Source organism: Mustela putorius, unplaced genomic scaffold, assembly GCF_011764305.1.
Source record: "Mustela putorius furo isolate JIRA1106 unplaced genomic scaffold, ASM1176430v1.1 tig00000407_pilon_pilon_pilon, whole genome shotgun sequence".
NCBI classification, from domain to species: domain Eukaryota; kingdom Metazoa; phylum Chordata; class Mammalia; order Carnivora; family Mustelidae; genus Mustela; species Mustela putorius.
The window spans coordinates 7,143,929-7,170,159 of record NW_025421373.1 but is presented as its reverse complement, the minus strand read 5'-3'; the positions used below and the strand labels follow the sequence as shown (position 1 = coordinate 7,170,159).

Here is a 26,231-nt window from a genome sequence, read left to right as displayed (position 1 = left end):
TTAACTAAAGTGTAAAGAATATTTATTTAAAAATCTTATCAAAGCCTTTTTTAAAGTGGGATTTCCTATACACAAGTAATGAACAATTCAAAAAGGAAGTTAACAGTAAATCTGGAAAAATAAAAACAAAAAGGAAACTAAGACAAACTCCAGTTACAATAGCACCAAAAAGAATAAAATATTTAGGAACAAATTTAACTAGGGAGGTGCAAGATTTGTACACTTAAACAATAAAGCAACACTGAAAGAAATTTAAAACTTACATAAATAGAAAAACACTTCATGTTCATGGATTGGAAGACCAAATATTGTTAAGTCCTACCAAATATTGGTAGGACTCCCCAAAGCAATTTACAGATTCACCACAACCCTATAAAAATTCCAGTGACTTTTTTTTTTCTCAGAAATGGAAAAGCTAATCTTAAAATTCATACAGAATTGCCAAGGGCTCTCAGTAGCCAAAAACATCCTGAAAAAGATGAACAAAGTTGGAAGTTTCACACTTCTCAGTTTCAAAATTAACTACAAAGCTACAGTAAGCAGGATAGTACTTGCATATAGCTAGCCAGATGTGTAAATCAATGGAATAGAAGTTTGAATCCAAAAAAAAAAATCCCTAAACATCTATAGTCATTTGATTTTCAATAAGCGTGCCAAGACTGCTCAATGGGGGAAAGCATATTCTCTTCAACAAATGGTGCTGAAGCAACTGGATATGTACCTGCCAAAAGAATGAAGCTGAACCCATACCTCGGACCTTATGCAAACACTGTTAAGGACTGAATGTGTCCCCACAAATCCCACATGCTGATGATTTAACCCCAATGTGATAGTATGTGGCAATGGAGTCTTTGAGGGGTAATTTGGTTTTAATGAGTTCATAAGAGTGGGGCCTTCATGATGCTATTAATGCCTTTATAAGAGGAGATATCCAAGTGTTCCCTCTTACTATCTCTGCTGTATGAGGGCTGGTCAAGCTTAGGATATGATGAGAATGCAACCATCTGCAAGTCAAGAAAAGAACTCACACCAGAAACCAATTATGGCAACACCTTGATCTTGGACTTCTTAGCCTCCAGAACTGTGAGAAATTTTTGAAGTCACTTAGTCTATAGTACTATCTATGGGAGAACTAATGGGGATTAGGTTTGGAGATTTAGAGACAAATTGCAGGAATGTTCTGTGGCTCAGACATAGAAAGAAATATTTTGTAGCTGGAGAGAAGAAGCAGGGATTGATTCGATGAGTCAAGTTACCCAGGCTCAGTAGAGAACACTTGGTGCTTAATAGACTTCAGAGGTTGTTTTGTGGGTTATTTGGAGAGAGGGGTTTTCTGTGATTCATGAAGAGATCCAAAAATGCTTTTTAGTGGCCTTAGCAGTTTCAGCTTCAGAGATGCTGCATCCAGGGGCCACAGTCCTCTCGGGATTTAACCTGGCCAAAGATATTTGAGATTTCCTACATCTACCTACCCTAAATGGGAATTAGCAAGACTCTTTCTCCCTTATTGGGAAAAAGAAAGAAATACTCTCTGGTTTTCTCAAAGCTATATGGTAGAAGGGGGGTTGGAGTAGGAATACCACTTGGCATTCAAAGCTTTTCACTTAAGAATTTGTAGCTATGTGCAGAGGCATCTGGGTGGCTCAGTCATTAAACGTCTGCCTTTGACTCAGGTCATGATCCCCAGGTCCTGGGATCAAGTCCCACATTGAGCTCCCTGCTCAGCGGAAACCTGCTTCTCCTTCTCCCATTCCCCCTGCTTGTGTTCCCTTCTCACTGTGTCTCTCTCTGTCAAATAAATAAATAAAATCTTTTTAAAAAATGAATTTGAAGTTATGTACATTTTATATCTATCAGGCCCAGATATCTGCAGGTATAATATACTTGTTATTTTATTGTAAATATTTATCTTCTCCCCCTTCTAGGAACATGAAGCAAAGCAAAACTTTCCTTGTTTTTGTTTTTGTTTTTGTTTTTGTTTCCCCCTTCAGTCATCTACTGGAGAGATATCAAGGCTGAACTTTGAAATATATTCAATCTAGATTCATGAAAGTTTTAATTATCATGACCTTAGAGATCATCCTTTTGGCTTTTAGTAATGAAAAAAAAAAAACTGAACTAAAATCTTGAGGATCACACAACATATTAGTTCTAACAAAACTTGAACTGGAACCTAATTTTCTTGCCTTTCCACTACTATAGGATTTTTTTCTTTTCTCCAAATTTTTATGTTATTTTAAAATTGAGAAGAAACATCACCAAATTTCAAATGCAGGATCCATGGATGAGCTTTAGGGGTCCATGAACTTCCAGAAATTATCAGGAAAATGTATATGTGCATTTTTCTAAAAAAAAAATTCTCACAGGTTAAAACATATTGCAATCTACTTATGTTGCAGGGGGAAATGTTCTTATGTCAACAAATGATCATTTTTCTTTTCTCCTCCTATCACTTCTTCTGATGTAAAGTTTTACTTAAGTTATTTTTCTTCACAGGAGTGTCCAACAACCAAGATAAATTGGACGCTATATTTGGCCACATTTAGCACCCAAAATTCAGACAACTTTTAATATTTTGGGGAAAATATTTCTATGCCATATAAAACACAGGGAAAGAATCATAGATCTCAGGGGGAAATAGAGAATAATATTACTCTCTTGATCCCACCAGAGAGGGTTTTTGTTTTAATAGTGGTTCAAATCTGTGAGAAGGAAAAGCTATTTAACTTCTTCATTAGTGTCCATGCTACAAGTGACCATTAAACAACAAGAAGTTTGTCACTTCATACTCAGGGGGAGTATGAAGTGACATCTTCTTAAGTAAGAGAGAGCCCCTAAATGATATTCAAAAAGCAGTGTGATCTTACCCAAAAATCACTAGGATTGGGTTTAAACACCTGGTCCAGCCTTACCTCTGCCTTTTACTGGCTCTATAACTTTAGACTTGCTACTTAATATTTCTGAGTTTCCATTTTCTCACCTGTAAATAAGTATAAAGTACTTTTTGTGTTGCTGATACATGGTGTTGTTCTGATAAGCAAAATGCCTGTTCTAGTTTGGATTGTATTCCCCCAAAATTTGTATGTTGAAACATTACTCCTACTACTTCAAAATGAGACTGTCTTTGAAATAGAGTCTTTTAAAATGTTATTAAGTTAAAAAGAGGTGATGAGGGTGAGCCCTGATTCAATCTGAGTGGTGTCCATAAGACGAGGAAATTTGAACATGCAAAAAATACCAGGAATACAGGCACAAAGAAGAAAGGCTATGTGGGGCCATCTGTATAGGCCAAGGAGAAAGAACTCAGGAGAAACCAAGCCTGCCAACACCTTGGACTCCCAGCCTCCAGAATTGTAAGAAAATCAATTTCTCAATACAATGCCAAAGCCATCTATTAAAACTATTAGTTGGTGGGCACCTGAGTGGCTCAGTGGGTTAAGGCCTCTGCCTTCAGCTCAGGTCATGATCTCAGGGTCCTGGGACTGAGTCCTGCATTGGGCTCTCTGCTCAGCAGGGAGCCTGCTTCCTCCTCTCTCTCTCTCTCTCTCTCTCTGCCTGCCTCTCTGCCTACTTGTGATCTCTCTCTGTCAAATAAATAAATAAAATCTTTAAAAAAAAAAAACTATTAGTTGGCTCAGACCTAGTTTGAGGCAACATGGCTAAACGCACCAAGAAGGTCGGAATCGTGGGCAAATACGGGCCCCATTATGGTGCCTCCCTCAGGAAGATGGTGAAGAAGATTGAGATAAGCCAGCACGCCAAGTACACTTGCTCCTTCTGTGGCAAAACCAAGATGAAAAGACAACCTGTGGGGATCTGGCATTGTGGCTCCTGCATGAAAACCATCGCTGGTGGTGCCTGGACCTACAACACCACTTCTGTTTTCACAGTAAAGTCTGCCATCAGAAGACTGAAGGAGTTGAAAGACCAGTAGAAGCGCCGCCATTTGAAACATTGCTAGCCTATAATAAATGGGTTAATTTATGTAAAAAAAAAAAAAACTATTAGTTATTAGAGATATATAAGAAATCACTTTTTTTTTAATTTTTTATTTTTTATAAACATATATTTTTATCCCCAGGGGTACAGGTCTGTGAATCACCAGGTTTACACACTTCACAGCACTCACCAAAGCACATACCCTCCCCAATGTCCATAATCCCAGTTTTGAGAGTAGGATATATTTTGTCTACATTTAGAAAATGGCTTCAAGTTATTGAGATCACTCTCTTTTTTTCTCCTGATTGATTCTTCCCAACTTCTAGAAAGTAATGTATTTCTATCTTCTAAAATCTTCTAAAAAGTTAGATACCAGAATTTAAAGATATTTTTTAGTCATTCTACTCTAAACCTTTATTTTACAGAAGGGAAATAAATCTCAAATTCACAAAATTAGCCTTTTCTGTAAAGAGATAACCAAAGGAGGATAACCAAGTACCTTTGTCATAAAGATATAGTGAAGAAAAACTTCGGTAATGCCTGTAGAGCACTTAGCACAATGCCTAGTAGCAAGTGCTCAGTATATATAGCTCCTTGTCATTGAGAAAAGCCAAGTACCATGGTCTGGTCTGGGTCACGTTGCTAATTGTTGGTAATCCCGGATTTCCAGGGCTTTGGGTACTGAAACTCTTAGATTTCCCCCAAATACAAGCCCAGTGCATTTTTTCTGATAATGATAAACTTGATCTGATTTACAGTAAATTTGTTAGGAGCCTGATGAGTTCTTTGATGGGAATTTGTCAGTAAAAGTCACAAAAAAACTTGGGGAGCTGAATGGTGCAGATCTGCTAATAAACCTTTCACTTGGCCCTTGGACTCAGTCAAAGCACACTAAACTACTGAGCCTACAAGTTAACACCCCAGAGGCCTTTTCCCCTGGAATAAAAACAGATACACAAAAGGCAGTCCAGCAAAAGCTAGCTGGCCCACAAGCTCATTTGATGGGAACATCACCAAGGGTAACAACTGGTAGCCTGAGTTTCATGGGAACCAGTCCTCACAGGCCACCATCCTTCAACCTGGTTCACCCCTAATCCTTCAAAAAAAAAAAAAGTCCTGGGTTTACCTTTGACTCTTGTCCTTGGCTATCTACATGGATTCTCTACTGCTTTGTTGAATCATTCCTTTCTACTTCTTTATCTTTGCTTTCCCAGCATTTCCTTTGCTAAGTAACATTTCCCAATTTTCAGTTTGGATTTCAGTGGAATACTCCTTTGTATTAGGCTTTGAAGGCTATAGAAAGATTGTATTAGGAACAGTTACCTGCCAGCTATTAACCATTGCTTCTGGTCTGACCTGAATTCACAGAAGGCATGGTCTCCTGACAACTTAATCAATGAGCCTCTTTGGCGTTAGAGTGGCAGGGGCCAAGAGCTCCATCAAAGAAGCCTATGTGCTTTCAGCAACTCAGAAGATTCCAGTTGTTTTCAGCAGGCCTGAGAGGTTAAAATAAACAAATATGAAAATGCCAGATTACCCTCTCATTTCTTCTCATACCTGGTGCCAGACAGGGCCAGTGCTGGACCGGCTGCCCCCAAAGAGACTGCGGTGGTGCCTATGAAGCCAAGCCACGTGACCAGAGCTGTCACTGCAGTAAGTGCCTGCCTTTCTCTCCTTACCCCACTCTCCACTTCTAAAAATGCATGAAATGCCCATTTCTGTGTAATTACCAAGTGAATAAAAGGTCCTCCAACCCTCTCTCCTGGCACAGATTTCACCCAGTTGAAGGCTGCAGTTGGCAGCCTTTGACTACGTGGACCCTTTCAGCAGTTTGAACACAAAGCTCTATGCAAAAAAGCTCAGCAATTGTGTTTGCAACTACCATTGGTTAGGATTTCCCTGTCCCATAGCTGTGCAGCATAGGACAAGAGTAAGATCCCCATGATGATATTACAGAGCAAGTACACATGCTCTCTGTGTGCCCTCAGCCTTTACGCCTTCACAGTTCTTTTTTAAAAGCTCATAAACATGTTTGGCTGCTGGACAGTTCACAAAAAGGAGGCCGCTCACTGAGTGATTGTTCAAGCTGAGGGTCCTACACTTAAGGCAGCTTCTGCTTTGCAGTTTAGGTCCCTCTTTCAGATGTGTAGGCCTTTGGAATTGGAATGGAATTGAAAGAATTTTTAACCGTTTATTGGTTAAAATGTTAAATGCTATCATTCAGTCTTTCAACTCAATTCCAGAGTACTGTCTGTCCCTCTCGCTTATGGTAAGGAGAAAAACTGTACAAAACATTTGCAAGTGTCTGTCTGCCTTGCGCATTGATACTGAATTTGTTATGTGTACGAACTGTGTTTCTTACGTGAATGCGCATGTACATACCCATGAAAGTAGGAGGTAGTTAAAGCAGGATATCCCCGTAATTTAAAAAAAAATATTACAATTCAGTCTTTGCTGATAATCCTCTCAAAAGTCATCAGTGATTTCCTTATTGCCAAATCCAGTGGCCACGTCTCAATCCTCATTCTTCTTGATGCTCGGGTACCGTTTGATACCATTGATCACTGCTCCTCTTTCTTGACACTCTTTTGGGCAAAAGCATACAAAAACCTGCACGATCATGATTCTCTCTGATATCTGACCACTCTTTCCCTGGTCCTCATTCTCTCTTGCTCACCAAATAGCAGAGTTCCCCACTCAGGATGGTCATGTCCTCCTCTGTCTTCTCTTCTTTTTCTAGTCTCTCTTGAGGAACACTGTTCCCTCCCAAGACTATAAATATTGCCATTACGTGAATGATCCGTAACTATATTCCTCTGGCCCTGCCTCTGCTCTCAAATCTTATTACTTTCTCAGCTCGACCCAGCTATTGTACTGAGGGGTGAGGAGTAACATAATAAATAATAAAAACTGTGTTGTGAGACAATTAATCTCAGTATAATGCACAGAATGAAATGGAAGCTGGGGGAAGAGAACCATGAAATTCTGCACAATAGACTTTAACATGTCCACGCAACTATCCTAATCCTAGCTTCCTGCTCCTGCTCTTGCATTCCCTATCTGATTTGGATTGCCAGCATCTTGTGTAACCACCCAAGCTTAAAACCCCAGAATCATCTTCAATTCTCTTTCCCATTGCTCCTTCATAAGGAATAGTTAATGAACTATCTGGTGCCCTGAATTTCCTCTGTCATTTTTCCTTCTCTGTTCCCTCTGCCACTATACTGATCAAGATTTTATCATTTATACCAACAATATTACTAGACTCTCAGAATTTCATGGTTCTCTTCCCCCAGCTTCCATTTCATTCTGTGCATTATACTGAGATTAATTGTCTCACAACACAGTTTTTATTATTTATTATGTTACTCCTCATCCCCCAAATCAAGGCCCCACTGCCAATACAATAAAATCCAAAACACCTTAACCTAAACTTAAGATCACTCCAGGATTTGGCCACTGGCCATCCTATATTAGCCAAATGGAATTTCCAATATTTCCTATAAATATTTTCCAATAGTATTAATGTTTTTGTTCATGCTGTTCTGTCTGCAATACCTCACCCATCTCTTTGTATTCAAATTTACAGACTTTCTGAGACTTGGCAGAAAAACTACACTCACCTTAAATATTCTTCAGATACCTACTTCCCCAAGCCCAGCATAACACAGAGGTTATTTACCTGGATACTTAAGTGTTTATTGGTGGCTTTCTATGGCATTTCTACCAAAGACTCAAACACATACACACAAAATATAATCTCATCCTCTTATCTAAAGATTCCTTAAGAGTAGGGTTCATATCTTATTGATTATAGACTGAATGTGTCCCCTTCCCAAATTAATATATTGAAGCCCCAGTCTCCAAAGTGATGGTATTTGATGATGGTGCTTTTGGGAGGTAGTTAGGGTTAGATGAAATCACAAGGATGGAGCCCTTATAAAGCAATTAGCACCCTTTTTAGAGGAGATACCAGAAAATGATCAAGCTCACTAGCTCACGCTATCATTTATCTCTCTTCTCCCCCAACCTTGTGCATGTGCACAAAGTAGAGATCATATGAGCACACAGCAAGAAGGCAGCCAACTAAAAGCCAGAAATAGAACCCTCACCAAATCCCATCCATGTAATCCCAATCTCAGACTTCCAGCCTTCAGGGCAGTGAGAAAATAAATGCATTATTTAAGCTATCCAGTCTATGTATTTTGTTTTGGGAGCCCAACCTAAAAACACTCATTGAGCATCCCCCTTACTTTGCACAGTGCCTGTCACATCATAGAAATTCCTAAATATTTGTCAAGTGAATGAGTGAGTATGTTGCCAAAATTGTCTTTGATCAAACAATGCTAGTGGGTTCTTTGATATACTGTCAGACCTGCCACTCAAGCTCCTCTACCTTCTGACTTCTTTCTTTTTTTTTTTAATCTTTTTTTTTTGTTAATAAATTTTTTTATTTTTTATAAACATATATTTTTATCCCCAGGGGTACAGGTCTGTGAATCGCCAGGTTTACACACTTCACAGCACTCACCAAAGCACATACCCTTCCCAATGTCCATAACCCCACCCCCCTTCTCCCAACCCCCCTCCCCCCAGAAACCCTCAGTTTGTTTTGTGAGATTAAGAGTCACTTATGGTTTGTCTCCCTCCCAATCCCATCTTGTTTTATTGATTCTTCTCCTACCCACTTAAGCCCCCATGTTGCATCACCACTTCCTCATATCAGGGAGATCATATGATAGTTGTCTTTCTCCGCTTGACTTATTTCGCTAAGCATGATACGCTCTAGTTCCATCCATGTTGTCGCAAATGGCAAGATTTCATTTCTTTTGATGGCTGCATAGTATTCCATTGTGTATTTATACCGCATCTTCTTGATCCATTCATCTGTTGATGGATTCTGACTTCTTTCCACTGCTGCTGCCTCACTCCTGCCCTACCTCAGCACAACCAGCGCAAGCTCATCCCTCCTTCTAAGCCAGAGATGATAAACTGAAAATCCAGAGGCCAGATATTGCCCACAATTACTTTTTGCCCCAACATCCAAGTGTTTTCCCAATTTTGACCAGTTGCCCTATTTACAAATTGGGAAATTTCATATGAAAATATGGTTTTGAGACAATGGTAAACCTTCAGTGACACTTGGCTGCCATTTCTAGATAGGGCTTGTACTCTCCAGTTATAGCCACAGCTAGTTTATGTCACTTGCTTGGCTGTTATGTAACAATTTGAATTTGATAACTACATTCTATGTCTTTTCCCACTCTCCCTCATTTCTGTAACTATTTATTTTTTAGATCTCTTAATTTTGCCCTCCTTACATCAGGAAGAAATTACCAACTACCACAGCATGAAATAGCCCATCCCTCCTGTCTTTGTATTTCTGTAGCATAAGAAACTACAGTGTAGGGACGCCTGGGTGGCTCAGTTGGTTAAGCAGCTGCCTTCGGCTCAGGTCATGATCCCAGCGTCCTGGGATCAAGTCCCACATTGGGCTCCTTGCTCGGCGGGGAGCCTGCTTCTCCCTCTGCCTCTGCCTACCATTCTGCCTGCCTGTGCTCGTGCTCTCTCTCTCTCTCCCTCTAACAAATAAATAAATAAAAATCTTTAAAAAAAAAAAAAAGAAAAGAAAAGAAAAGAAACTACAGTGTTTCAACATTGTACTCTCTCACTTTTCTCATTTCTCATTTCCTCACATAAGAAAGGTTAAGAGGAAGGCTCCAGAAAAGTGACCAATGTATTATTTCTTTTTTTATTATGTTCAACTAGCCAACATATAGTACATCATTAGTTTTTGATGTAGTGTTCAATGATTCATTAGTTACATATAGCACTCAGTTCTCCAATGGTATTAATTCTTATAAATGGTAACTGACAGATCTGGTATTCAAACCCAAGTCTAAAATACCAGGTTTTGTTCTTTTTCTTTGGTGAGTTCTTTCTTTACTAGTTTGTGCTGTCTTCTGCAATTCAATCCAACTTAATTCAGCAAATATTTGTTGAATACTGGATATAGCAAAGGAACCCACTGCTCTTTAACATGGTGTCAGTAAACGTTCTCTTTCTAATTACTGAGTTCTCATTCATTGGGTACACTGCCCATAGACAACCACTGTGGATAAATTCTCTCCTTCACTTATTGTATAAATGAATATCTACCTTTGATCTAATGCTAGATCCTAGGTAATTAAGAGATATAGGTAAATTAAGAGATATAAAAAATAAATATTTTAGTTACAGAAATGAGGGAGAGTGGGAAAAGACATAGAACATAGTTATCAGATTCAAATTGTTACATAACAGCCAAGCAAGTGACATAAACTAGCTGTGGCTATAACTGGAGAGTATAAGCCCTATCTAGAAATGGCAGCCAAATGTCACTGAAGGTTTACTATTGTCTCAAAACCATATTTTCATATGAAATCTCCCAATTTTTAAACACTGGCAACTAGTCAAAATTGAGGAAACACTGTAAATAAGCACAATATTTCCTTTTCCTCATAGAACTTAAAATATTTGTCTTAACTATATATACTGTTTTTCCATCAAATTACAAAGTCCTACAGGCAGGAGCTGAGTATGACTACTCAAAGGGAGTTATTCAGTAGATGCTTAATTTTTGCTATTTATGACGAATGTTTCCAGTGACTCCCAGGTGGAAGTGGTAGTTGTCCCCACCTTCTCCACTTCCCTTCAAATCTCTCTCTTATTCCTAGCAGCTAGGTCTTAAAGAACCAGAGTTCCTAATCCTCAGAACAAGAATAGGTAGGGCCAACTTCATGGGTGTCACACATGAAGTCACACAGGGACCTGTGCTTAGAAGGGCCCTGTGCTTGGTTTAATGCTGTGCTGTTATCATCTTGAAACTCTTAATAATTTTAAAAACAAGGAACTCCAGCAATTATGTAATCTGTCCTGAAAACAGAGTTGGAGATATTAGCCAATAAAATTCTAATGTCAACACCATCAGTTTGTCAACAGACTCCTCTTCAGTATATCTTGACTCCTGCTCAAATGCAGAAAAATAGCAGAACATGGTGAAAAATATCTTTATATTTGAAGTTATATATACTCTGTTGTGCCTAACAGTGCTAGTGCTGTCTTCAGATCCAAGAGAAATAACAATGGCTCTAAGATAATAATGTTATGTTTGTTCACCTAGACTACTGGTATCTTTACGTTCAGTATGCCAATGGTTCTTAAAGGATGAGACCTCACCAGCAGCATAAGAATCACCTGGGAACTTCTTAGTGCAAATGCTTGTACCCCACCCCAAACTTACTGAATCAGACATTTTAAAGGCAAGACCCAGTTATTTGTGTTTTAACAAGCCCTTTAGATGATTTTGGTGTATGCTGAACATTGGCAACCACATAGGTTGTGGCACTGCCAGCCTCTTAAGAGCACAGTCTATGTCTCCTACTGTTTCTCAGTCAGGTGGGGATTATTTAATATAGACTGGCTAAAGGACAACTGGGAAATATTTGGGCTTAGAAAACTTTGCTTTAGGGGCATCTGTGTGACTCAGTCAGTTGGGTGTCTGACTCTTGGTTTCAGCTGAGGTCATGTTCTCATGAAGATTCTCTCTGCCCCTCCCTCACTCATGCACACACTCTCTCCAAATAAATAAACAAATCTTAAAAAAAAAAAAAAAGAAACCTCTGCTATAATGAATTTGTATGAATAGAGGGGAAAACAGCAAAATTGGACATTCTTTTGGCAATGATTTGTTTATCCCATTCCTTTGAAGTCAGAACCAATAATATAGAAGGGTTTGGTGGCTACAACTTGACATATGAGTGAAATAGAGAGGCCTTCTTTTAATTCCTCTCTTGAACAGACACAGTTTGGAGACAACACCATAGAGTCCTATTGCTGAAGATTGATCTTAGATCATAAGACACCATTGTCACATTTTACAAATGAGAAATCAGGGTCCAGAGAAATAAACTAGCTTTCCAGATATCAGTCAGTTTTCACTCAGGCGTTCACTAAAAGAAAAAGTTTTATTAAGGTAAAAGTCAGAATCCCCTTGCTGATCATTTGGTGGCCTTCATAGCTGGACATTTAGAGAAACCGCTACTCTATCCAGAATCTCTATTAATTCCATCACCATTGAGCATTAATTTCCTCCCAATTATTTTCAGATAGTTTGATTTCAGAACACATACATATTTTTTTAAGAGACAGCCTTCATGTTCTCTACTTTTAAATGCTCAGTTTTTTCTTTGCAGTTGGACATCTCAGCTAAGGAAGACAAGGCAATAGCCAGGCTGTGTGCTTGACTGACTCTCACGCCTCGGAAGGAAGGTGAGCCCTGCTTGTAGGTGGCCATGCTTAGCTCCAAGCTGCTTTTCTCCACACCTGGTTCTCGTTTGTAACACCGAAAGCATTTCATGCTTATTAAGCATCATCTGGTCCCAATTTTTAAACCACAAGTTTGGCTTGGTTTGTTTGTAATAAGTGGTTACAACAGAGTCCACCTTTTCAGTGTAATGATGTCCCTTAAACTCAGCTATTGGCATCTTGGAGATTTAGATTAATATGGCTGTTATAGGGGGTTAAAAACATGAAAGACACAATTCGAATGACATGAAGGACTGAAATTTGACTTTATTGTGCCTAGATAAGATGCAGATTTATTTTCAACACATATATTTGAAGGAAAGAATGATCAAGTTCAAAAGGAATTGTGTAATGGTATTTATTTTTGCATGGTAGACCACATCTCCATTTTTCTTCCCCAATTTTGAATTTAAAGAATTCCTAGATTTTATGCAAAAGTAGTTTGGGGAGAGAAATAGAATTCTTCATCATTGCTCAATTTCTAAGTGCTTTGCAGTTAGTGTCATTTAGTGTTTTGACAGCCAGTGCTTCTTCACCTGGTACTTTGTCATTGTACTTGACCAACCTAAGAGAGGAGAGTTATGACTTTCATCTTTTAAGGAGAATTAGGAGTCTGTTAGTTCCAAGTAAAATACAATTATAAAGTCACAGGATTTTAAAAGGATATATAACTGAGAATTAAACTTTAACAGAATTTCCCAGCTTTCTTTATAATGTATTTTTAAATGCCCATTGCCTGGTTTTAAACATTCATAACCAGGGATATTTTAAATCTAGTGTGTGAAATTCCTTGTTGTTGAGTTAGTATCACAGGTTTAGACCACTGTGATGCATGTTTGAAGCTATCTCAATTCTCTTCCTTCAAATCAGAGGTCTACCTGGATTGATGGGAATGTTTACTTCTTCTTCCAAAGTAAGTGTAATGGATATTTTCAATTTCTACCTCCAGGAGAAACAGTTCTCATATGAATGATCAATAACCAATCTAAATCATCTTCCTGTGTGATTTCAAATATGTGCCTCTACACAACTATCTCCAAAAAGTTCTAAAACATACTTATATGTTTCACAGAGCTATCCTACCATAGTCTTTACTCCATCCTATGCTGGGTCCAGTATCATCAGCTCTAAGCTAAAATAGATGAAGTTCTTTCCTGTCTCTTCACTACTAAATCCTCAATGCCTAGAACAGTATCTGGCATATGATGGATACTAGATTAATCTCTTGGATAATTACCCAGGAGATTAATTATGGTTTGTCTCCCTCCTGATCCCATCTTGTTTCATTTCTTCCCTCCCTAGCCCCCATGACCCCGACCCTGCCTGTCAAATTCCTCATATCAGAGAGATCATATGATAATTGTCTTTCTCTGAATGACTTATTTCAATTAGCATAATATACTCTAGCTCCATCCACGTCGTTGCAAATGGCTAGATTTCATTTTTGATGGCTGCATAATATTCCATTGTATATATATATATGTGTGTGTGTGTGTGTGTGTGTGTGTGTGTGTTTGTGTATATATATATATACACACACATATATATATACACCACTTCTTTATCCATTCGTCTGTTGATTGACATCTAGGTTCTTTCCATAGTTTGGCTATTGTGGACATTGCTGCTATAAACATTCGGGTGCACATGCCCCTTTGGATCACTACATTTGTAACTTTAGGATATATACCCAGTAGTGCAACTGCTGGGTCTTAGGGTAGCTCTATTTTCAACTTTTTGAGGAACCTCCATACTGTTTTCCAGAGTGGCTGCACCAGCTTGCATTCCCACCAAGAGTGTAGGAGGGTTCCCCTTTCTCCTCATCCTCGCCAACATCTGTCATTATCTGGCTTGTCCATTTTAGCCATTCTGACTGGTGTGAGGTGGTATCTCACTGTGGTTTTGATTTGTATTTCCCAGAAGCTGAGTGGCGTTGAGGACTTTTTTATGTGTCTGTTGGCCATTTGGATGCCTTCTTTGCCAAAATGTCTGTTCATGTCTTCTGAATACCACAATATCTTGATCCATTCATCCATCAATGGACATTTTAGTTGTTTCCATATCTTGGCAATTATAAATGATGCTGCTGTGAACACAGAGGTGCAGATACCTTTTCAAGGTAGTGTTTTTGTTGCTTTTGGATATATTCACAGTAGTAGAATTTGGATCATATGATAGTTCTATTTTTTAGTTTTTGAAGATCCTCCATATTGTTTTCTGTTATGGCTGTGCCATTTTACAGTTCCACCAGTATTGCACAATGGTTCCCTTTTCTCCACATCCACATCAGCATTTACTAACTCCTGTCTTATTTATGATGGCCATTCTAACAGATGTGAAATGATCTCTTTGTGATTTTAATTTACATTTCCCTAATGATTGTGATGTTGAGCATCTTTTCATATACCTTTTATATATCATCTTTGAAGAAGTGTCATTCAGGTCCTTTGCTCATTTTTTTAACTAGGTTATTTGTTTTTGTTGTTTCTGTTTTGTTTTGTTTTTAGTTTTGGTGTTTTGTTTTGTTTTGTTTTTTGACTATTAAGTTATATGAGTTCTTTATATATTTTGGATATTGACCCCTTGTAAATGTATAGTTTGCAGATATTTTTTTCCCATTCAACAGGTTGTCTTCACTTTGTGGACAGTTTCTTTTACTGTGAAGAAGTTTCTTAGTTTGATGTTGTCCCACTTGTTTATTTTTTATTTTGTTGCTTGTGCTTTAGGTTTCGTATTTTACCAAGATCCCTGTCAAGGAGCTTTGTTATTATGTTTTCTTCTAGCAGTTTCATGATTTCAGATCTTACAGTTGAGTCTTCAATCCATTTTGAGTTAACTTTTTTAAGTGTTGTAAAATATGGTCCAGTTTTATTCTTTTATAAGTAAATATCCAACAATCCCAAAACCATTTATTGAACAGACTATTATTTGTCCGCTGAGTATTTTTAGCTCCTTTGCCAACTTGTCCTTATTGCATGGGTTTATTTTGGGCTCTCAGTTCTGTCCCATTGGTCTGTTTGTCCTTTTTTAGGCCTGTACCATACTGTTAGATGACCATAGCTTTATAATATAGTTTGAAATCAGAAAGCTTTGTTCTTCTTTCTCAGGATTTATTTGTCTATTCAGGGTCTTTCATGTTCCACACAAATTTTAACAGTTTTTTTCTACTTCTGTAAAAGTACCATCGGAATCTTGATAAGGATTACATTGAATTTATATATGACTTTTGGTAGTATTGATATTTTAACAATATTACTTCTTCTTTTCCAATTCTGATGCCTTTTACTTCTCTTTCTTGCCTAATTTCTTCAGCTAAGACTTTAAGTACTATGTTGAATAGGAGTGGGGAGAGTGGGCATTTTTGTCTTCTTCCTGATCTTTGAGGAAATGCTTTCAACCTTTCACACTGAGTATGATGTTAGGTGTGGGCTTGTCATATATGGCATTAGTTATGTTGAGGTATGTTCAATCTACATCTAATTTGTTAAGAGTTTTTATCACCAATGGATGTTGAATTTTGTCAGATGTTTTTCCTTCATCTATTTAAATGATCACATGATTTTTTTTCTTTCATTCTATCAATGTGATATATCACATTGATTGATTTGTATATGTTGAACTATCCTTACATTCCCAGAATAAATCTTGCTTGCTCATGGTGAATGATCCTTTTAATGTGCTGCTAAATTCAGTTTGCTGATGTCTTATTGAGAATTTTCACATCTATATTCATCAGATATATTGGCTTATAGATTTTTTTAGTATTCTCCTTTCTGGTTTTAGCATCAGAACAATATTGCCCTTGTAAAGTGAGTTTGGGAACATTCTCTCCTCTTCAATTTTTTGGCAAGAGTTTGAAAAAGATTGGTGTTATTTCTTTTTAAATGTTTGGTAGAATTCACTAGCTCAGGCATCTGGTCCTGGGTTTTTTTCACTGGGAGATTTTTTTATTACTAATCTACTCTCCTTACTAGACAATTGGTCTCTCCAGATTTTCTGTTTCTTCCTGATTCAGGCCTGGTAAATTGTATGCTTTCAAGAACTTTTTCATTACTTCTAGATTTTCCAGTTTATTGACTTATAGTTTCATGCAGTAGCCTCTCATGATCCTTTAAATTTCTGTGATATCAGTTGTAATGTCTCTTTTTTCCTTTACAATTTTGTTGTTTTGGGTCCTATCTTTTTTTCCCTTGGTTAGCCTAGCTAAGGGTTTGTCAATATTGTTTATCTTTTCAAAGAACCAACTCTTAGTTTGTTAATCTTGTCTATTGTTTCTCTGTTCTCTATTTCACTGATTTATGCTTTAATCTTTATTATTTCCCTTTCTTCTGCTAACTTTGAGTTCGGTATGCTCTTTTTCTAATTTCTTAAAGTGTAGAGTTAGGTTGTTTATTTGGGATCTTTCTTGCTTTTTTTTTATATATAATTTTTAATTTTCTATAAACATATATTTTTATCCCCAGGGGTACAGGTCTGTGAATCACCAGGTTTACACACTTCACAGCACTCACCAAAGCACATACCCTCCCCAATGTCCATAATCCCACCCCCTTCTCCCAAACCCCCTCCCCCCAGAAACCCTCAGTTTGTTTTGTGAGATTAAGAGTCACTTATGGTTTGTCTCCCTCCCAATCCCATCTTGTTTCATTGATTCTTCTCCTACCCACGTAAGCCCCCATGTTGCATCACCACTTCCTCATATCAGGGAGATCATATGATAGTTGTCTTTCTCTGCTTGACTTATTTCGCTAAGCATGATACACTCTAGTTCCATCCATGTTGTCGCAAATGGCAAGATTTCATTTCTTTTGATGGCTGCATAGTATTCCATTGTGTATATATACCACATCTTCTTGATCCATTCATCTGTTGATGGACATCTAGGTTCTTTCCATAGTTTGGCTATTGTGGACATTGCTGCTATAAACATTCGGGTGCACGTGCCCCTTTGGATCACTACGTTTGTATCTGTCCAATGGAAAAAAGACAACCTCTTCAATAAATGATGCTGGGAAAATTGGACAGCCACATGCAGAAAAATGAAATTGGACCATTTCCTTACACTACACACAAAAATAGACTCAAAATGGATGAAGGACCTCAATGTGAGAAAGGAATCCATCAAAATCCTTGAGGAGAACACAGGCAGCAACCTCTTCGACCTCAGCCGCAGCAACATCTTCCTAGGAACAACGCCAAAGGCAAGGGAAGCAAGGGCAAAAATGAACTATTGGGATTTCATCAAGATCAAAAGCTTTTGCACAGCAAAGGAAACAGTTAACAAAATCAAAAGACAACTGACAGAATGGGAGAAGATATTTGCAAACGACATATCAGATAAAGGACTAGTGTCCAGAATCTATAAAGAACTTAGCAAACTCAACACCCAAAGAACAAATAATCCAATCAAGAAATGGGCAGAGGACATGAACAGACATTTCTGCAAAGAAGACATCCAGATGGCCAACAGACACACGAAAAAGTGCTCCATATCACTCGGCATCAGGGAAATACAAATCAAAACCACAATGAGATATCACCTCTTTCTTGCTTTTTAATGTCAGTGTTTATTGCTATGAATTTCCCTCTTATAATTGCTTTTGCTGCATCCCACAAGTTCTGGTATGTTGTGTTTCCATTTTCTTTTGTCTTGAGAAACTTTATTTCCCAGGGTGTCTGGTTGGCTCAGTCGGTTAAGCATCTGCCTTCAGCTCAGGTCATGATACTAGGATCCTTGTATTGAGCCCCACCTCATGGTTCCTGCTTAGCAGGGAGTCTGCTTCTCCCTTCTCTCTGTGTTCTCTCATTCTCTCTCTCTCTCTCACTCTCTCTCTCTCAAATAAGTAAAATCTTAAAAAAAAAGAAGAAGAAGAAGAAACTTTACTCCCCCCCCTTTTTTTTTATCCATTGGTTGTTCGGGAAAGTGTTGTTTAATTTCCATAAGTTTATACATTTTTCAATTTTCCTCTTGTTGATTTCTAGTTTCATGCCATAGTGGTCAAGAAATGCTTGGTGTGATTTCAATCCTCTTCAATTTGTTAAGATTTGTTTTGTAGCCTAACATATGGGCTATCTTAGAAAATTTTCCATGTGTTCTTGAGAAGAACATACATTTTGTAATTGTGGGATAGAATGTTCTATATGAATTCTGCTATTGTTGGATAAAATGTTCTATATATGTCTGTGGGTCCAATTGATCTATGGTGTTGTTCAAATTTGCTATTTCCATATTGATGATCTATTTATTTTTGGGAGTGGGGTATTAAAGTCCTCAAAAATCATTATATTGCTGCTTATTTCTCCTTTTAGCTCTGTTACTTTTGCTTTATATATTTAGATGTCCTGATGTTAGTGGATTAATATTTATAATTATCATTTCTTCTTTATGTATTAACCACTTTATCATTTTATAATGACCTTTTTTGTCCCTTTTTGCCATTTTTAATCTAAAGTTTATTTTGTCTGATGTAAGTAGAACTTCCCCTGCTTTCTTATGGTATCCATTTGCTTGAAATGGTGTTGTTTTTTTTTTTTTTTTCATCCCTTTACCTTTAGTCTGTGTATGTCTTCCTGGCTAAAGTGAGTTTCTTGTTAATAGCATATGGTCAGATCATCTTTTTTACCCATTTGGACATTCTGTGTCTTTTAACTGGAGAATTTAATCTGTTAGCATTTAAGGTATTCTTGACAGGTTAAGGGATTACTATTGCCATTTTGTTAATCATTTTATTGCGTTTTTTTCCTTGATTAACTGTTTCTTTTTTCTTACTCTGTTATCTTTTTTGTGGGTTTTGCTGTCTCTTTATGTCAGCATACTTTAACTTCTTTATCATATTCTTTCATCTAATCACTATAGGAACCATTAGGCTTACATAAAATATCTTAAACTTATTATACCTTATTTTAAGTTTATAACAATTTAATTTTAATAGAATTTAGGGGTGCCTGGGTGGCTCAGTTGGTTAGGTGTCTGACTTCAACTCAAGTCATGATCTCAGGGTCCTAGGATCAAGCCCCACATCAGCCCCACATTAGCAGAGAGCCTGCTTTTCCCTCTGTCCCTCCCCCTGCTTGTGCTCTCTCTCTGTAACAAGTAAATAAAATCTTTTAAAAAATAGAATTTGTAAATTTTACACCTTTACTTCTCCTCTCCCTTACATTTTAGGTTATTGCTGTTGCAATTTACATATTTTTTGCATTGTCTTAACTTATAACAGATTATTATAGTTATGGTTGTTTTTATTACATTTATTCTTTTTAACTTTTAAACCAGAGTTATAAGTGAATGTATATTCTGTTATTGCTAGATAGCAGTCCTATATTGCAGAATCTAACTATGACTACATATTTAGCATTCCTAGTGAGGCTTATCCTCCCTTTTTATGTTTCTAGGATGTTAATTAGCATTATTTGTCTTCCACTCAAAGAGGGCTTTTTGGCATTTCATTAAAGGTAGGTCTGGTGGTAATGAATTCTCTCAGCATTTGTTTGTGCAGGAAAGTCTTTATCCCTCCTTTGTTTCTGAAGGACAGCTTCACTGGTTATAGAATGCTTGGTTGACAGTTTTTTCCCCCAATATTTTGAATTTGTCCTCCCATTCTCTTCTAGCCTAAAAGTTTTCTGTTAAGAAATCCACCAGTGGGTCACCTGGGTGGCTCAGTCATTAAGCATCTGTTTGGCCTGGGTCATGATCCCAGGGTCCTGATCCCACGCTCCCTGCTCAGCAGAAAGCCTGCTTCTCCCTCTCCCACTCCCCCTGCTTGTGCTCCATCTTTCTCTCTGTGTATCATTCTGTCAAATAAATAAATAAAATCTTTAAAAAAAAATCCACCAATAGTGTAATGGGGGATTTCTTGTATGCAACTTTTCTTTCTTCTCTTACTGCTCTTGAAATTCTTTTCTTGGTCTTTGGCTTTTAACAATTTAATTATAATGTGTCTTGCTGTAGCCCTACTCAAGTTCAACCTATTTGGGGTCCTATTTGAGCCACATGGATATGGATGTCCATTTCTCTCCCCAGGTTCAAGAAGTCTGGAGCTGTTATTACTTTACACATAATTTATGTCACTTTCTTTTTCTATTCTTTTTCTGAGATTCCCATAATGCAAATATTGTTTCCTTTCATTATTTCCTACAATTGTCATTGGCTTTCTTCACTCTTTCTTGTTGTTGGTTTGTTTGTTTGTTTGTTTGTTTTCCTCCTCTGACTGAGTAATTTCCAATGACCCATCCTCCAGGTTTCTGGTGAGTCTTTTCTGCATGGTCAAATCTCCTTTTGGAACTCTCTATTGAATTCTCCAGTTAGGTTATTGTATTTTTCAACTCTAGGATTTCTGTGTTTTTTGTTTGCTCGATGATTGCCATTTCCTTGTCAAACTTCTCATTTTGTTCATGTATTGTTTTCCTAATTTCATTTTGTTTTCTGGCTGTGTTATCTTGTTGTTTGCTAAACTTCCTTAAGAGGATTATGCTGAATTTTTTGCCTGGTAGTTCATAGGTCTTCATTTCTTTAGGATAGGTTATGGCATCTTTACTGTATTCCTTTGGTAGTGTCATATTTATCTGATTTTTCATGATCCTTGATTCCTTACATTGGTATCTGCACATCTGAGTAATTGGACTCCTCTTCCAGAAGTTATAGGTTTACTTTGGCAGAGACTGTTTCTCACCAGTCAGTTCAGTTTGGGTTTCTGAGTTTGTCTGCTGGTAATGTCCTTGGGCAGGTGGAAACTACTATTATGGTCTATTTTTGGATGAGGCAACTGTTTGAGCTCAGAGGACAGGAATGGGGTGGGGGATGTGCTTCTGGTTCAGAACAGTTGGATAGGACTCCTGGCTTGGTTCCCTGCTCAAGTGGGCTATGAAATAGGCTCCATGGTTTTCTGGATTCTCTGGTCAAGCTTACTAGATGATTGAGCCTAAGTACTATATTCAGTGATAGCTGGGGACATAAATTAGCTTCACTGACCCAGGAGGGCAACAAGATGGGATCCAGGCCCTATATAGCTTGTTGTTTGGGGATCTGAACCAGGCCAAAGGGTGCGCTGAATTTCCTGAGTCAGATAAGGCCATTTATTTTGCTGTGTAGACAGGGTATGCTGTATCCTTTGTTCAAATGTCACCGTATGTAGGTTTGTTGAATGAACTATATAGCTTTGTTAGTTAGTTAGTTTTTCTGGTCAGACAGGTTGAAGGTTATATTTAGCAATGAATGGGGCTATGAATTAGTCTCCCTGCCTAGGTACAGAAAGAGAAGAAGCTCTGAAGCCAGTAAACTTCTTTGTTTTCTTAGCTCAAGTTTTCTTCAACTCAGCCCATACCCCAAGTTCCATGACTGAACAGAGCCACTAGGTTTTCTTTGAAGACTATTGGCTCTTCCTGCCCTTCTTTGGGCTTAAACACCTCTCAGCTACACCATTTCAGAAGTTGTGACCAGCCCTACTTTCTAGTCAAATGGGGCCAGAAGACACTCTCCACAGTAAGTGGAGCTATGTCTCAGCCCCCTTGCTTGGGTGGGAGATGAAGGAGCTGATCCAAGCTACTCTTAGGTTCCCAAATAGTCTCTGTTGTTGAGAGGGACCAAGAACTTCCCTCAGCCTTGACTATGAATTTATTCTCCTGCCTCTACATAGCATGGGTATGCTCTACACACAGTACTGGCTTTGCTCTGGAGGCAATCAGTTCTCTTGCCACTCAGCTGGAGAGTCACCAAGCTTCATATCTTCCAGGAGTTGTTGCCAGCCCTTCTGGTCAGGTGGGGCAAGAAGACAATCTGCACAGTGGATGAGGCTGTATCTGCTCCCTTGCTTAAGCAGGAAGGGTCAGGGTTGCTCCCGGCTACTCTCAATTTTCCAAACTGTCTTTCTCTTTGAGGTGGGGACAGGAGCGACCCTCAGCCTTAGCTATGAACTAATCCACCTACCTTTGTGTAGCATGAGAACCCTCCACACCCCATACTGCCTTTGTTTTGGGGGCAATCAGCTCTGTCCCTCTACTCGGCTGCAGCAATACTGGGCTATATAGTTCCAGGAGTTGTTGCCAGCACTTCTGGTCGGATGTGGCTAGAAGACATTCTCCGCAGTGGGTGGGACTGTGTTTCTACTCCTTGCCTGGGTGTGGGCAAACAGGGCTCTGGGGCCAACAAAACTCCTCATCTGAGGATCTGAATCAGGCCAAGTTCCCTGGTCATAGTTCACTTCCAACTGCTTCTGCAGATGAGCAAAACTGCTGGTTAGGATTACTATTTGGGCACTGCAGGGATGAATTTGGTCTGCCAAGATCTGTGTGCTGGTTTAAAGTCCTTTCTCTTTCTCCATCACAGTCTGATTCCCAGTGGTTGAACTCCACAGATTCTCCTCCATCTCCATGTGTGAGATCTGAATGGGGACTCCCACAAAATGGCCCAAATGCTGGGAAAAGAAAAATGATTATCCTCCCTTACCCCATGTTCTTTTTCCCACTGGAGGAAACAGAGGTCAGGGGAGACCTCTTCTTTTACCTTTCTAATGCAGTCTGTCTTGATCTCTAAAGTGCTTCAGTCTCACCTCTATGTTTAAGGCAATGGGTGAGGGACAGCCTATCTCACCATCTTGGTGACATCACTCCATATCTGTCCTTTTTATAATCACACAGTGATTCTCCATATATTGTCTCATTTGACCACAGTCAAGTTTTAAAGATGATAAAGACAATATACTATAATGGTTAGGAGTACAGGCTTTACAGTAATGCTGAAGTATTACCTCTGACTAGTTGTGTGAACTTGAGCAATTTTTTTTCACAATTAGGGGTTCAGTTTTCTCATTATAAACAAGAATACTATTGCTTACCACATATAATATTAAGAGAATTAGACAGGAGAAATGCTTGGTAACAGGGACTACCTCTGCTGATGCTGAAATTTAGTTATATCTTACCTGTGAATTTGATCAACATATACACTGGCTTCAAGCTGTGTGGCTTTTTTCACTCAAACATATATTTGGGGATTGTAGGTATGTTGGAACAAAGAGATTGGCTTTTTCAACAACCATATAGTATTTCTTGGTATAAATGCTCCACACTGTTTTTCACATGTCTTTGTTTACATTTTTGCTTTTGCCTTTATTTTTAGTTGATTCCCTAAGCATACATGGCCATTTAGGTTGCTGCCAACAATTTTGCTATTCTGACACTAATGCAATGAACTTCTTTTTTATTTTTGCCCGAAAAAGCGTAATAGTTTTATTAATTTATTGTCTGTGCCTGATTTTTTCCATGATTTCTTTCATATTATAATAATTTTGTACTATTTTTATTATGTTTTATTATGTTATGTTAGTCACCATATAGCATCATTAGTTTTTGATGTAGTGTCAATGATTTATTAGTTGCATATAACACCAGTGCTCCGTGCAATCCATGCCATCCCTCCTTAATACCCATCACTGGGCTTACCCATTCCCCTACCCCTCCTCCCCTCTGAAACCCTCAGGTTGTTTCCTGGAGTCCACAGTCTCTTATGGTTCACCTCCCCCTCTGATTTACCCCCTTCAGCTTTCCCTTCCTTCTCCTGATGCCCTCCATGCTATTCCTTATGTTCCACATGTGAGTCAACTGTATGATAATTGTCTTTCTCTGCTTGAATTATTTCTCTTACCATAATCCCCTCCAATTCCATGTTGATGCAAAAGTTGAGTATTCATCCTTTCTGATGACTGAATAATATTACATTGTGTATATGGACCACATCTTCTTTAGATCCATTCATCTGTTGAAGGACATTCAACTCCTTCCATAGTTTGGCTATTATAGACATTACTGCTATGAACACTGGGGTGCATACGGCCCTTCTTTCACTGCTTCTGTATCTTTGGGGTAAATACCCAGAAGTGCAATTGCTGGGTCATAGGGTAGCTCTATTTTCAACTTTTTGAGGAACTCCACACTGTTTTCCAAAGTGGCTGTGCAAACTTGCATTCCCACCAACAGTGTAAGAGGGTTCCCCTTTCTCCACATCCTCCTCAACACTTATTGTTTCTTGATAATTTCTGCCATTCTTACTGGTGTGAGGTATTATCTCAATGTGGTTTTGAATTTCCCTGATGGCTAAAGCCAACTGTTAACCAAAATAAAGAGACATATTATTAATAATACATTAATAGTTAGAGACCTCAACACTCCTCTCTCAACAATAGATCATCTAACCAGAAAATCAGCAAACAAGAGCTTTAAATGACACACTGGACCAGATGGATCTCATAGATATATACAGAACATTCTACCCTAAAACAACAGAATACTCATTCTTCTCGAGTGCACATGGAACTTTCTCTAGAACAGATCACATACTGGGTCACAAATCAGGCCTCAACTGACACCAAAAGACTGAAATTATTCCCTGATATTCTCAGACCACAGTGCTTTGAAACTGGAACTCAATCACAAGAAACATTTTAGAAGAAATTCAAACACTTGGAGCCAAAGACCATCCTGCTCAAGAATGTTTGGGTCAACCAGGAAACCAAAGAACTTAAACATTTCATGGAAACCAAGGAAAATGAAGACACATTGGTCCAAAACCTATGGATTATAGCAAAGGCAGTCCTAAGGGGAAAATACATAGCCATCCAAGCCTCACTCAAAAAAAAAAAGAAAAAGAAAAAGAAAAGAAAAGAAAAATCCCGAATACACAAACTATCTTTACACCTTAAAGATCTGGAGAATCAACAACAAATTAAATCTAACCAATGCATGAGAAAGGAAATAATTACTATTAGAGCAGAGATCAATGAATTAGAAACCAGAAATACAGTAGAACACATCATTGAAATTAGAAGCTTGTTCTTTGAAAGAACCACTGGACAGATTTATCCAAAAGAAAAGAGAAATGACCCAAATTAATAAAATTATTAGTGAAGGGGGAGAGATCACAACTAATGCCAAGGAAATAAAAACAATTATCAGAAATTATCATCAACAGCTATATGCCAATAAATTAAGCAACTTGGAAGAAATGGATGCATTCCTGGAAACCTATAAATTACCAATACTGAAACAAGAAGAAATTGACAACGTGAGTAGATCAATAACCAGTAACAAGATTGAAGCATTGATCAAAAACCTCCCAAAAAACTAGAGTCCAAGGCCTAATGTATTCCCTGGGGAATTCTACCAGACATTCAAAGAAGAAATCATTCCTACTCTTCTGATGCTGTTTCAAAAAATAGAAACAGAAGGAAACTTCTAGACTTTCTATGAGGTCAAAATTACCTTGATCCCAAAACCAGACAAAAACCCCATCATAAAGGAGAATTTCAGACCAATATCCTTGATGAATATGGATGTCAAAATTCTCAACAAGATCCTAGCTAATAGGATCCAACAGTACATTAAAAGGATTATCCACCACAACCACATAGGATTTATCCCTAGGATGCAAGGATTGCTCAACATTTGCAAATCAGTCAATGTGTTAGAACACATAAATAAGAGAAGAGACAAGGACCACAGGGTCCTCTCAATTGATTCAGAAAAAGGATTTGACAAAATACAGCATACCTTCCTTATTAAAACTCTTCAGAGTACAGGGATAGAGGGAACATTCCTCAATTTCATAAAATCCATGTATGAAAAGCTCACAACAAATATCATTCTCAATGGGGTGAGGCTGAGAGCCCTTCCCTTAAGATCAGGAACACGACAAGGATGCCTACTCTCGCCACTATTGTTCAACATAGTGCTATGTACTAGAAGTCTTAGCAACAGCAATCAGACAACAAAAAGAAATGAAAGGTATTCAAATTGGCAAAGAAGTCAAACTCTCTCTCTTTGCAGATGACATTATTTGGACATGATGTGGACTTTATGTGGAAAACCCAAAAGATTCCACCCCCAAATTACTAGAACTCATACAGCATATCAGTAATGTAGCAGGATACAAAATCGATCCACAGAAATTAGTTGCT

General features: G+C 38.1%; 1 protein-coding gene across 1 annotated transcript; it reads left to right on the top strand.

Annotated features, from left to right (window-relative positions):
- The first annotated feature begins 3,639 nt into the window (after window positions 1-3,639).
- LOC123391946 (60S ribosomal protein L37a-like) lies at window positions 3,640-3,957 on the top strand. The gene has a single exon (XM_045079627.1). The coding sequence runs from the start codon at window positions 3,656-3,658 to the stop codon at window positions 3,932-3,934; it is 279 nt and encodes a 92-aa protein (XP_044935562.1). The 5' UTR covers window positions 3,640-3,655; the 3' UTR covers window positions 3,935-3,957.
- Window positions 3,958-26,231: the final 22,274 nt, after the last annotated feature.

Excerpts from the sequence above, each read along its gene's own strand:
- LOC123391946 (XM_045079627.1), top strand. The coding sequence starts at position 3,656 with ATGGCTAAACGCACCAAGAAGGTCGGAATCGTGGGCAAATACGGGCCC.